Genomic DNA, 12,999 nt, shown 5'->3' on the forward strand with positions numbered 1-12,999 from the left:
ACATAGTGAAAAGCAGAAGATTATGTGTAAAAGGAATTAGTAAATGTGTACTAAAGGGTTTATAGAACCTGCACTATAGCATAACAGTAAGACTCAGGAACTGTAAGAATAAGTCCCTTAGAGATGTCTTTTGATGGCCCTTTTTAACTTCTCTAAGAAAAGCTATATGTAAGTTAGAAGGAAAGGAGAGAAAGGATATAATCAGGAGTATGTCTTCAAGTCCAAAAGGGAAAACAGGTTTTACATTGTCAAAAAACTCTCAAAACTAATCTATATAAATTATGAAGTTTCTCATGCTTTTAATATGTTCTAAAAAATCACAACTTTTATGTTTTGAGATATAAAATTAAAACCATCATAAACTCTTTGTATCTTCTTTTTTAAAGATCTACTACTACCATATTCATGTTATCTATTTTCTACAAAAATACTTAGAATCTTATATTCTCTGGTTTAATTTCAAACCTCAATGCACTCTTCATAACAGATGAAGGGATAATTTTCAGCAGTTTAGATACTTCTTTGTTATATATACTTCTATAAAAGATTGCTGGTCTATACAAATGTGGTATGGGGGGGAAGTGTGCTCCAGAGAACACATCCAATTAAATCTAATAGGCAATGTTACTATTTTAATATCAATCTGTTAAAAGAATAGAAAAACAATTTCACTATTCAGGTTTAATATAAATACTCTATTTTCTACACTTAAGATTATTCTGGGATATAAATGATTGTTTCCTGGGCTTACCTTTTCAATGTTCATTTAAATCCCATATAAAGATGAAAGAAATCAAAGCAAGTAAAAATAAAGGAAATGATGTAGAATTTGAACTTACCTAGCTTGGGGAGTGCATAGTTGATATCAAAATACTTTTCATAAAAGTCAAGTAGCTTCAGTGATGCTTCCAATGCATAGTGCATTTGATTCCATTTGTCTGGGGATGCATAGATGGACACCTGAGAAATATTGATCAGAAATGGTCTTGAGTGACAGCTCCTTGGCATAATGCTATTTCTAACAACCTTATCCAAGAAAGGCAGATGGCATCTTTCAAGAAATTATTTGATACCATTAAGCATAGGTTACAAAGTATTAAAAAGCAAAAGTGAGTTTGGAAAATTACAACTGACCCCTCCACTGTCTATTAAAATTTATTGCCTAGGTGTTAATTGGTAAATTCCCAATTATATGAACTCATTGTAACAGGCAAGCCCTTGAATCCATCATTGTTATATCCTAATTCTTGAGAACTATCCTCCCAAAAGCATGACCACCAACGCAAATTCAAATATAATGTAGGTCTATGATGTGGAGAACCTGGAAGAATTTATTGAATTATACACATCTAGTTCATTTAAATTCAAAAATGTCTAACTATATTCAATGTCCCCCCTTTAACCCAAATAAGTAGTGACTATATGGGGAAAAAACAATCTGATGCTAAATTTCTTGCTTCAAGTATTTTCATTTCATGATCCATTGTCTTGCTCTGAATTAACTAAAAAGCCATAGAACATATAAAAGAAGAATGCATATTTCAGTGGTTTATCAGGTACTGTGCTAAATGCTTACATGGAAAGTCTAATTTAATCCTCTCACCAACCCTATGAAGTAAGTGTTACCATTTTCATTTTAGACTTGAAACAACAGAAACACACTGAAATCAAGTAACTTTCTCTAAATCACTCATGTATAGTTATGGACTTATACTAGGCACATAAATAGCTAAGTACAAGGTTCAAGTTTTATGGAGTGCAAAGCTCCTAATACATTTATTATGCAAAGCCCCTAATGTATGTATGTATGTATGTATGTGTGTATGTGTGTGTGTGTGTGTGCATATCCATAGGGATATCTCAATTCTCTAGATCCTGAAATGCCAGCAGCTATTTTAGAACTATTTTTACAAGCATTATTTTATAGTTCTTTGAATATGATTTTATGTCTATCATTGGTTCCTCAGGGGATGGAATTCTTTTTTATTTTCAGTGTTTCCACTGACATTTAAAAAATCTTATAATTTTTGAGTGACATTTGCAAACAATGAAAACTCTAAAATTATGAAGATCTGTCATTGAGAAAAATATTATACAGAACAAATTGGAAATATTAAGAATAGCTTAAATAAGATGCTAATTAAAAAATCCTTATGGGTACTTCTATGTAATATAGTATTATGCACTTATAAAATAGTGACATAATATGATGAAAATTGAGCAAAACATATATACATGTAGTACTTATATTGTTATTGTATACAGCCTCACATATTGACACATATAGAGAATATATTTGGAAAGTTTACACTAGTATCAGAAACTATAACTTGGTGATTATTTTATTTTTTAACCTATCTATTTTCTAAATAAGCATGATGCTCTGATAATAAGGGGAAAAATGAGAAGAAAAACAGCTGATTATCCTTTTCTGCATGTTTGAAATTAGAACTCACCTTAACCCCTGATGAGGTTGTACCACTCACAGAATTGAAATCACAAACTATGTAGGCTACAAGGTATGTACTCATCTTCACAGAAGTTTCAAAATGATCTTCCAAGAGGCCTCCTTCAAGTTCAATTGTCTTAACCTATGTACAAGAAGGGTAAGAGTCAGTATTTAAAAACTGGAGTAGTTCACCACTACACCAATGATTTAAGATAGATATATTAGAGGAAAATCTGGCACTCCCAGGAGACTTAATGCTCTAATAAGAGATGAATGACCTCTCACACATTCTATGGCCTCTTCTCCCTTTATTTTGTCCCTGAACATCCTCAAAAACACAATGCAGTGCTTTGGAGATCCCAAAATAGTAAATCATATTTTGTCACTTGAAAGTGTAAAAACATCTTGGATGTTTCTTCTTTCTTGGAAAGCAGTAATTTCTAACACTGGCATAAATTCAATTTCCATGTTTCTAAGTGAAAGTTCAAGAGAAGGACCCCTTTCCCTTTGTTATATGATAAACAGGAATCCCTATTGCAGAAGTAAACAAGAAACAACCCACTGCTAGATGCTATGTGTTATATTTAATCCTCTTATTATTTGTGTGTGAGGTAGGTGTTATTTCACAGGTAAGGAAACAGACTCTCAGTAATGCTAACTCAATTGCCCCAAGTCACACGGCTAGTTCCATGGCAGAACTGTGATGGGATGTGAGCATGTGACTGCAAGGCTCAGCTCATTCCTCACATACTGTGTGACTGCTTGAGTCATAGTCTTATTTTATCTTTGCTTCATTGATTCAGCGGTGAAAGCAGCTGGGCCAAGGAGGTCATTAGTAATCTAAGCTTCTCCTGTCTACTGAGGAAGCAAAAAGCTTAAAACCTACAGACTGGTCAGTTACAGACATCAAATTCACTGAGCACTGAGTTGTGCTCTTATTTACTCTGGATAGTTCGTCCTGTGGGTGGTAACCATGGTACAACAGCCTTATTACCAAACATATCCCTAGCCAATATTTTGAAAAACTTTCTTCACATTGGTAACAATTCTTAGACTAGATCATTCCCCCTACCTTGTCACCCCTTACCTGTCCTGACACCTTTCAGGGCCTCGGCTTGTGACAGTGCTAACCAAGCTTATTGAGTGAGTTTTACGTGTTTGAAAAAGTTAGTTTGCTTCGGTGAGGGAAGACAGCTTGAAGCATGACCATACATTACTAAGACTACTTCAGTGACACATTTTTGTGCTATTAAATTCTACAGGATTAAATTAAATCAAATTTAAATTAGACAGAATTCTATTTTAAAAACCATTTCCTAAGTTCTGATAAAGCAGAAGATATGACTGAATACTCTAAGAAAGACAGCAGTAGACCTACTAGCAAATTACCTTTACTAGCAAATTACTTTCATCAACTGCAAAATCCTCTTTTTGTTTTTTTTATGAGTCTGATTCACAAAGTTACATGGGCACATATTCCAACAGAGGACAGGGTGTCTTGTTGTAAGTGCTGAGGAGAGATCATTGTGATTATTTTCTTCTAACCAAACTCAGCAACAAAACCATTTAGTCAGGAGTGTGGAGGGTGACAGGAGGAAGAAGCCATGGACTATGGGGACTCAACATCTATGGCACTAGACAACTGGTGGAGGAGTTGGCTGGGAGACAGATGGGAAATCCCTCTGTTTCTCCCCTCCCCCCGCCTCCTGTCCCCTGCCCAGATAAAGATGTAACTGATAGACACTATGCTTTGAATAGGGGTCTGGAGTGATCCACGTGGATTAACACTGCCTTAAATGGAAATGTATGGGGTGTTAGTGTATGTTCTTACAGGATGGTGATGCAAGCGTCCAGTACAAAACATATGTTGCAAGACAAAGACTTAACTGTTTTCTCAAGGCTGGCAGGACTGTCCTTGCATCACAAGTGTCATCCCAGCAGGTGTGAGTTCCCTTAAGGAGTCAAGGGAGCAAAGACATGCCGAGAAGGCAAGACTGTCTCTACCAGCACTTTGGTAGCTATTGCAATGCCCTTAAATGTTGCATTCTCAACTGTGTGTTGCTTCCTCCCACCAGTCCATAACCCATCTGATGTGATATGATTATTATCCAGGGACTAAAATTATGATTATAATTTTCCTCCAATGCTGCCTTTTTTGGCAAACCATGGAAACCTGGGTAGGATACGTCAATGTGAAGCCAGTATTTGCTGGAAAAAAAGTATGATCCAGAGGACTGTCATCAAGTCAATGCAAAGATTCAGGGATTGTATAAAAATTTCTGAAGTATTGACTTGCTTTTCCCTAAATATAGGGAGTTATTGGAGGTTTCTGAAAATAGAAATTTTCAATTCTAATACAAAAATGAAATGGTAATTTGTGTTTGCATTACATTTTAATTAAAAGGCTTTACTAAATATTCACATTATCCTCCAAGATTATAATATGAAAATTATATTAATAAAAAACTGCAAGGAAAGAAACTGAATTGCTTTAAATGCACATTTAATTAGGGGAAAAAACACTTGGAGTTAAGTCAGGAGATCATTTTTATCTGCAAACGAGAGGGCTAATAAAATTACTGTCTGTACAATCATGGAAAAATTGGCATATGTGTCACAAGGAGTGTTGTTCCTTTTTCCCTTGATCTGCTCTGTCTATATTTCAAAAAAATACCTTTTCCAGCATTAAGCATACATCTGGGGGAAATTCAGTGTCTATTATTTAGCTCAATTCCCCCTTTCCTCCATGGAGGGATCACTGCAGAAGCAGCGAGGACAATGGTGGAGGGCCACCTGCTGGCTTATGAAGATGGGGTGCCCTATCAGAAGAGCCTCTATTTTTGTCCTACTTTCCAAGCAGCAATGGGAAATATTTCACATTGTGCTCAACAGCACAAATGGCAAGTGCATCACTAGTGAAGGAATGTCAACTGAAACTCAAGGTCAGCCATGTCTGAGAATTTCTGCATTTTGAGTTACAAATCCAAGCCAATTAAGTGTTTCAAAGGTCTCTTTCAACTAAAAAAAAAATTATAGCCATAATAAATAATTTTAAGCAGCACCTGTGGAACTTAAAAAAGGATTTCTAAGTTCCATCATAGAGTCCTGATCAGTATTTCCTAGGGTGGGCACCAGACTGGGCCCTCAAGGAACTTTCCATTCCAAATGTGATCCCTGGGCTGGCAATAGGCAGAATTGTTAGCTCACACCAAGAACTACTGAATCAGAATGTGAATTTTAACAAGATCCTGGCTTGATTCATAGTGAGTGTTATAGTTTGAGAAGTATTGCTCTAGGTGATTCTGAATTTCATTGCTGACCAAGTAACTCTGACTTAAAAGAACACTGTTCCCATAAAAACAGACTTAAAATATAAGTCACATTCTTGTGTTACAAAGTCTCATGTTAAAAGCTAGATGGATGGGAATTATTATATATTAGATAGATGAATAAAACAAATTAATAGCTGACATCCTGAAAACAGAAGAAATATTAAAAAGTAACACAACATAGACCAAAGCTCAATTTAAAGGTGATTCTCCCAATTGGTAATACCTTTGGCATGTTGGATAGTGCAATGTGTCTGCTCTCTCTTCTTATCTTGATGGAAAAGTTGGCTTTGAACAATGGTTCATCAAAGCAAGGAAAAGCCATTCGTGCTTCCGTTGGCTCAAAATCCGTTACTGCGATTATTCTGTAAAAAGATGTAACCCCAACCCAAATCCCAGTCAGAATATACAAGCAAAACAAACCAAAACCAAAAAATGAACTTATACCTTTAGAAGATTACCTGTAAGTAACATATTTGATTGTTCAAACTTTAATCTTAGAGAATCAGACTCTTTATGGAAGTATAAAGGCAAAATTGTATTTTATAGCTGCCAAATATGAATAACTCAGAGGATGGCTCTCTTTTGAGTCCCTGCAGACAAAGATGATGAGGCTCAGGGAACTTGGTTATCTTACTAAGAGTCTTAGCCTGTAGATGAATAAGATAGGCATGCTAAGTCTATTTGATCTAAAAATTGACCAGGAAATTAATCATTCAGTACCATCTCTAAACTAGGGAAGAGGGTCCTAATCAGACATTCAAAAATGACACTTATGAATGATATTTTAGTTTGTGTCCCCAGGGAGCAGACCCTGATTGACCTAGAACATGTTGCCAAGAGAAACAGGTTGTGATTGAGGGAAGAAGAACAGGGAAAAGGGAGAATTCAGGCCAGGTGTCTCCTTCACCTTGATCCTTGGGAGTTCTGGACTGGAAACGACACCTTTAAGATTCCCCAACTAGGCCTTTCCTGGTGGCGCAGCTGGTTAAAGTGCAGCACTAAGAAGCTAAAGCCACTTCCTCATGAGTTCAATTCCCACCTGCCCTGGGGGTGATCCACATGGTGTGGCAGACCTCTCCTGACCCGCCCGCTGCTCCCCTCAGCAGTGTACTTCATCGATCTGCCTGTTCTGCTCCCCACTCTGTCTCTGGTGAAGCCTCTCACCGCCTGAGCCTCTGGCCTGTACCCCAGTTCTGTATGCACAAATAAATAAGTCTTTAAAAAAAAAAATAGATTTCCCAACTGGAGGCAAACTTCACTCTTACTTCTTCTGCACCATTGCCAACTGCTGGTTTTTGTGGAGGAACTTAGACCTAGTAGCTTTCTATTCTCTCCAAAGCCACTCCAGGCTTTATAATATGCACATAGATAGGTACGCTGGCAATTCTCTCTACCTCATTACTTGGATAATGCATGAAAATGTACAATTACTCATTTATTCTCTGGACTTAAAAACATCAATTAAGAAGTAAATTTGGAGAGCAGATTTTTGTTGGAGAAGAAAGGAAGAATAGAAAGGCTTAAGGGTCAGAAAAAGAGTGAAAAGGACCAAGAGAGACGGATTATCAAGAAATGTTTGCTCAGTTTTACTTTGTTTCTATAATATAGACTAGAAAAATGAGACTAAGGATCTAAATGACTTGCTGGTGGTGGTGGTGGTGGTGGGTGGGGGAGGTTGCTTGGGCCTGGTAGCAAGTTGCAAATATAAACAAATCCCAAGCATCTGGAATGACTTTGACTACTGTAAAACTTTGGTTATTGTAAGTATACATTAGAAAAGCCAAAAAATTTAAAATTTTCTTTGCTACTTCACAAGTAATTTTAGCTCTGGACACAAAACAATAATTTTCTGTTTCTCAAAGAACTATTGTTAACTGAATTATCATTGTATTTTGGGTTAAGGTAGTATGTGCATATATGTATGTATGTATGTATGTGTTAAAGTACATGCATGTAGCTATATGTGTGGGTGTGTGTATTGTGTGTGTATTTGTATATAATATATGTGCATGTAGGTGTGTGTGAGAGAGAGCCACAAGATTCACTTGACATTGTCCTGTGAATCATCCTACAAATTAGACTTAACCAGGTGACTGGGTATGAAGAGAGCTGACTAATCTTAAGAGTGAAAAATGGCCTGCAGCTAATTTTGGAGGCATGCTGGAAAGTCTTCCAGCTCTAACTCCAAAAAAATCTCCCCCTCTAGTCTCTCAAAATGATATTCTAAAGATGTATTTCCTTAGAAAGGAGACTTTAATCACTTGAAAAATGCATTGTCACCACTGGTTACAAGGTGACTTAGTGAGATAATTAGTTTCTTTTCTAACCTGTGCTGAACATAGAACTGAAAACTGAGGCTGCAGTGAGTGAGAACATCCCCAAAGGGAGGTTAATGGATGAATTTGAGAATGGACTGTCTGAAGTAGATTGCTAGGGGTTGTAGAGTGGACCCATAAGCCCCCAATGGGCAGTAATTACCTACAGAGGGAGAGGAATGACAGTATGCAGCAGACATTGCTAAAGTTGCCTACCCAAATCCATCCCCTGTATCAGCTCTCACAGAATCTGGACAGGTGCCTGCCCATATAAAAGCTTCAGGCTATCTTACAATTTGGTCCAGGCTAGCTCTCTGGCCTGTTTGAACTCATTGGTTAGGGAAAGTTTGTCAAAGGAGTCAGACTCAACTAGAATGTATTGTTTTGCCTTTTCTTTTCTGCATCCCTCTTCTTGCATGGTCTGTAATTTGGTGCTGAGACAGACAGAAAACATCCTGTATTAAGATGAAAGCATATATAGGCCAACGGTTTTTGAGCAGAAAGTTGAACCTTGGGATCTACTAATGCTAGTAAGCATTGTAACAACCTGAGTTGTCCTACTTCTGAATTTCTTGATATATAAGAAAAATAGCCCCCTACATGGTTAAATCATTGTATTTGGGTTCTCCTATCTGACACTTGAAGTCACCTGATAAAAAGTGGGAAAGCACTAAAGGCAGACACCTCTTCTCTTATAGAATAGACCCTTAGTGGGAATGCATGCTCAATTCCTCTTTTTCTCTAGCCACATATTACCAATATGTAAGCATTGTCTCTGTTTCATGCTCCATAACACCTGCCTGTTTCAATCACTTCACTCCATAAGTATCACACTTATGTATTAAGTATTGCCCAAGCCATGAGATTATTTCTTTCCTGAATTACTGAGACAGACACTTAAATGGACACCTTCTTCTATTTTTCCTCTCTATAAAGCACCTTCAAAAGACACTAGATTTTTATACACCACCACAGTAAAGACCTAAATGCTTTACAAGGAGCCCTAAGTTATTGAGTGATCTGATCTTTTCCTACTCTACTTCTTTCCCTTGTCACTGTCCTCAAGCCACGCCAGCCTTCTTTCTTTTCTCAATCAACCACACCTTAGAACCTTCGCATTTGTTGCTCCTTTTTCTTTGCCAAAGTCGTCATAATTGTCTCTTTTAAAATATAATTCAGGGGGGCCCTCCCTGGTGGCACAGCAGATTAAAGCACAATGCTAAGAAGCTAACGCCACTTCAGCATGAGTTCGATCCCCACACTGAAGGTGACCCATATGGTGTGGCAGACCCCTCCTGACCCACCTGCTGCTCCCCTCAGCAGTGTAGTTCATCAGTCGGCCTCTTCTGCTCCCCACTCTGCCTCTGGTGAATCTTCTCACCACCCCTGCACCTCTAGCCTGCACCCCAGTTCTGTATGCATAAATAAATACATCTTTAAAAAAAAATATATATATATATATATAATTCAGGACCCTCCCTGGGGAACAGTGGGTTGGCACTCAGCACTGCAAACTGGCTGCAGTGCTAGTTCGATCCCCAGTCCCCAGAGGTGACCCACATAGCACAGCAGACCTCTCCTGTCTCCCCTGCTGCTCCCCTCAGCAGCATACTTCGCCGATCTGCCTACTCTGCTCCCCACTCTGTCTCTGATAAACCCTCTCACTGTCCCTGCACCTCTGGCCTGTATCCCAATTCTACATGCATAAATAAATACAATCTTTAAAAATAGATAAATAAAATAAAATTCAGATCGTAGTTTAAATATTCCTCCTTGGAAAGGACTTCCTTTGACCATTTAGCTAAATCAGTACAATCCCCAGCTACACTTACTCTCAAGCTCAGCATCTTTTTTATTTCCTGCACAGCATTTATTGCTTACCTTGTCCATTTAACTTATTTTTCCACCATACCTCATCACTGTACCTTCAGTGCCTAGAACAGTGCCTGCCATACAGCATGTGGTCAATAAACTTGAACTGGCTGGATAGAGCATAGTTTTCAATTATCCAAGCAGACTTGTTCTTGCTTTCTGAATCAAAGGCATGCCATTTCAAAGCACATGTTTACATTTCCTCTTACACTGGATCTCACTTACATTTCCTTGTGGTTCCAGATCAAGACTCACCTCCATTGAGACACCTTCCTTATTTCAGCTCTTTCTGCACAGATCATCTTTTCCTAGCACCTCCCCCCCCCCCACCAAATCTGTCTTTTCTTAGCGCATTGTTTCTCCTCCTAGTTATTTCCCCTCGTGCTTTTATGCCTGTGCCTTTCTCCCCTTCTATACTGTGATTCCCTTACGGAATGGTAGACTTCTCTTTCAAGGTTTGCACAATTTATTGTTTTTTTTGTAAGTGACCACTGAAACCTGCTCCTAGCAGAGATGTAACCCAAAAGGAACGTATCACAAGAGTTTAAACAGCTGGAGCAACAACTTACCTTGTTTCACCACCAAGAGTTTTATAAGTGCTTTTATAAAACCCTTCAAAGCCATCAGCTAACTTGGCCTGGAATTCAATAGTCACAAAGTATCTCAGATCAGCCATAAGTTTCTCTGGAACCAGCAGTGCAATTTGTTGATGAGCAGGATAACTCAAAACATCTAGTGATTTTCCTGGTTTCCTATATCTCACATCTTCCTCTGAATGAAGGGTGGCCTTTGTGATTTCAAGATCTTTGCTGTTCAAGATGATAAATTGAGTGGCATCTCTGACCAACACTTCAATCTGCTCAGAGCCAACAAAGTCCAGGGAGGTGAGGTTTGGGTGGACATAAAGCTCATAGTGGAGTGGAATGACCATGCTTGGGAGCCTGAGCTCATACCAAGGGAATGGTTCCCCATTGGTGGCTATGAGGGAAGCCCCAGGGTTTTTATTGAGTTGATTATGAGGTGATATCGAGAACTGAGAACAAATGCATATTTGGGGAAAGATGATTGTTGAGTAGCAAAATCCAATGTAAATATTAAATATTAGTTTTCTGTGTGAATTAACCATTGCAGGAAAATGGGATACTGAATCTGTTCTCTAGAAGACAAATTAATATCCAGGCTTAATTTTGTTCATCATACTTTGTTGGTTCCAGTTAAGTCACAAAGGATAAGTTTCAGTGAATAGATTAAACCTGGAAGGAAAAAAAATCCAACATGAAGAATATTCCAATTCATAAATAAATATGTTGAAAATAAAAAGATACATGTAAATGAGGAAAGCTTGTCCTCTATAAGAATTAGGTCCAATGTTCACATAAAGAAAGGAGAAAGTGGGCCTCCCTGGTGATTCAAGTCTCACGATTTTGAAGCTATCCACAGCCACGAGTTTGATCCCCAGGCAGGAAGCTGGCCCACGTGGCACAGTACACCTCTCCTGTCTTGCCTACTGCTTCCCTCAGCAGTGTATTTCAGTCAGTCTGACTATTCTTCTCCCTCCTCCGTCTCTAATGAATCATCTCACTCTCCACACCTCTGGCCTACACACTCTGGCTATTATGCATAAATAAAAAATAAATATGATTATTACCAATAAAAATCATTTAAAGCTCAAATAAAAGGACTCTGCCTTAAAACTGCATTTGAAGTATCCCCTCTACATTGCTATGTAATGTGCAGAAGGCAGGTGAATACATTCAGTGTATGTTGGTTATTTTCAACATTTGGTTACATCATGTTAAAAGCATGCCAGCATACCTGAAAGAAAACTGCACAGGTATGTCTATCTTGTTTTATTTTTTAAATTTTTATTTATTTATGCATATAAGAACTGGGATACAAGCCAGAGGTGCAGGGAAGTGAGAGATTTCACCATAGACAGACTGGGGAGCAAAACAAGCAGATGTACTGAAACACACGGCTGAGGGGAGCAGTGGGCTCCTCAGGAGAGGTCTGCTGTGCCATGTGGGTCACCTCCCTGGCTGCAGATTGAACTTGTGCTGCAGTGGCTATGGAGAGCTCCATAGTCCTGTGCTTTAACTAATTGCTCCACCAGTCTATCTTGTTTTCAAGAGTCATAAAGAACCTTCTATACTATTTGGATGCAAGATATTATCATTAATAATTATATTGAACTTCACCTCATTTAATAAATAATATTATCTGAATGGTCTTAATTTTATAACTGTTGGTATAAAGGATGTTGTCAAATAAGATATTTAGTCTCAACCTACTTCCGATACATCAAAAGCCATGGAAACAAAATTTGAGTTTATAGTATTCTGACCGAGAATACTTTTTAAGTTATTTTGGCCTTTCTCATCTTGGGGTACTTTTGAAAACACAATTAAATTAAATTGAACTCACTGTCTGTTAATAAAACTAAGACATTTTTTTCTTACTATAAGGATAAAGCTGCAAAAGTGTAAAATGAGGCCAAACAGTATAATTAACTTACATGATTCAACTCTGAATCTAGTTACCGACTTCAGAGTTGAATTAAATTAAAACTCATATATGACTTTTTCCCTTTCATCATTAACAAGTTCTTCAGAATTAATTATCCAATTACTTTAGTTTTTCAATATGCAATATTAATGCAGAGCAATAGATATTGTTAAAGGAGTAAGGGTCATCTTTAACTTTACAACTGGCAAAGACTTTACCGTTCAGCTAGTACAGAACCTTAGTTTCCAGAAACTAAGAGAAACAGCTCTGTGAGCCATGATCTAGCAGATGCGCCACTGTAGTGCACTGTACCTTTAATGGCACTGCAGTGGGCAAGAACACCAGAAGGCATGACCATCCCAACAAACATTTGAGAAAAGTTAAAGATCTTTAAGAGACAATGAGTCTGCTAAGCAGACAGCTCCTGAAGTCAAGTGCCCCCGTAAACTGCACACGGTACAATAGAAGTAGCTTCACCCCTTCCCCACTTCCTCAACATAACAGTGCAATACCTTTAGTTCAGATC

The 12,999-nt window shown here is 37.9% G+C and overlaps 1 protein-coding gene across 2 annotated transcripts in view; it reads right to left on the reverse strand.

Moving 5' to 3' along the window:
- The window catches only part of ERAP2 (endoplasmic reticulum aminopeptidase 2), a 34,577-nt gene extending 23,379 nt beyond the window's left edge, over window positions 1–11,198 (reverse strand). Inside the window, exons 1-4 of one of the 2 annotated variants that reach the window (XM_004678119.2) lie at window positions 10,538–11,198; window positions 6,005–6,143; window positions 2,457–2,591; window positions 840–960 (exon numbers count right to left, since the gene is read on the reverse strand). In XM_004678119.2, coding sequence (XP_004678176.1) covers window positions 840–960; window positions 2,457–2,591; window positions 6,005–6,143; window positions 10,538–11,094 — 952 coding nt within the window. In that variant the 5' untranslated portion in view covers window positions 11,095–11,198. The remainder of the gene's footprint in view (window positions 1–839; window positions 961–2,456; window positions 2,592–6,004; window positions 6,144–10,537) is intronic. The other variant, XM_004678120.2, reaches the window with a different exon arrangement.
- Window positions 11,199–12,999: the final 1,801 nt, after the last annotated feature.

Source organism: Condylura cristata, unplaced genomic scaffold (assembly GCF_000260355.1).
Source record: "Condylura cristata isolate star-nosed mole 26May11 unplaced genomic scaffold, ConCri1.0 scaffold00007, whole genome shotgun sequence".
Classification (NCBI taxonomy): domain Eukaryota; kingdom Metazoa; phylum Chordata; class Mammalia; order Eulipotyphla; family Talpidae; genus Condylura; species Condylura cristata.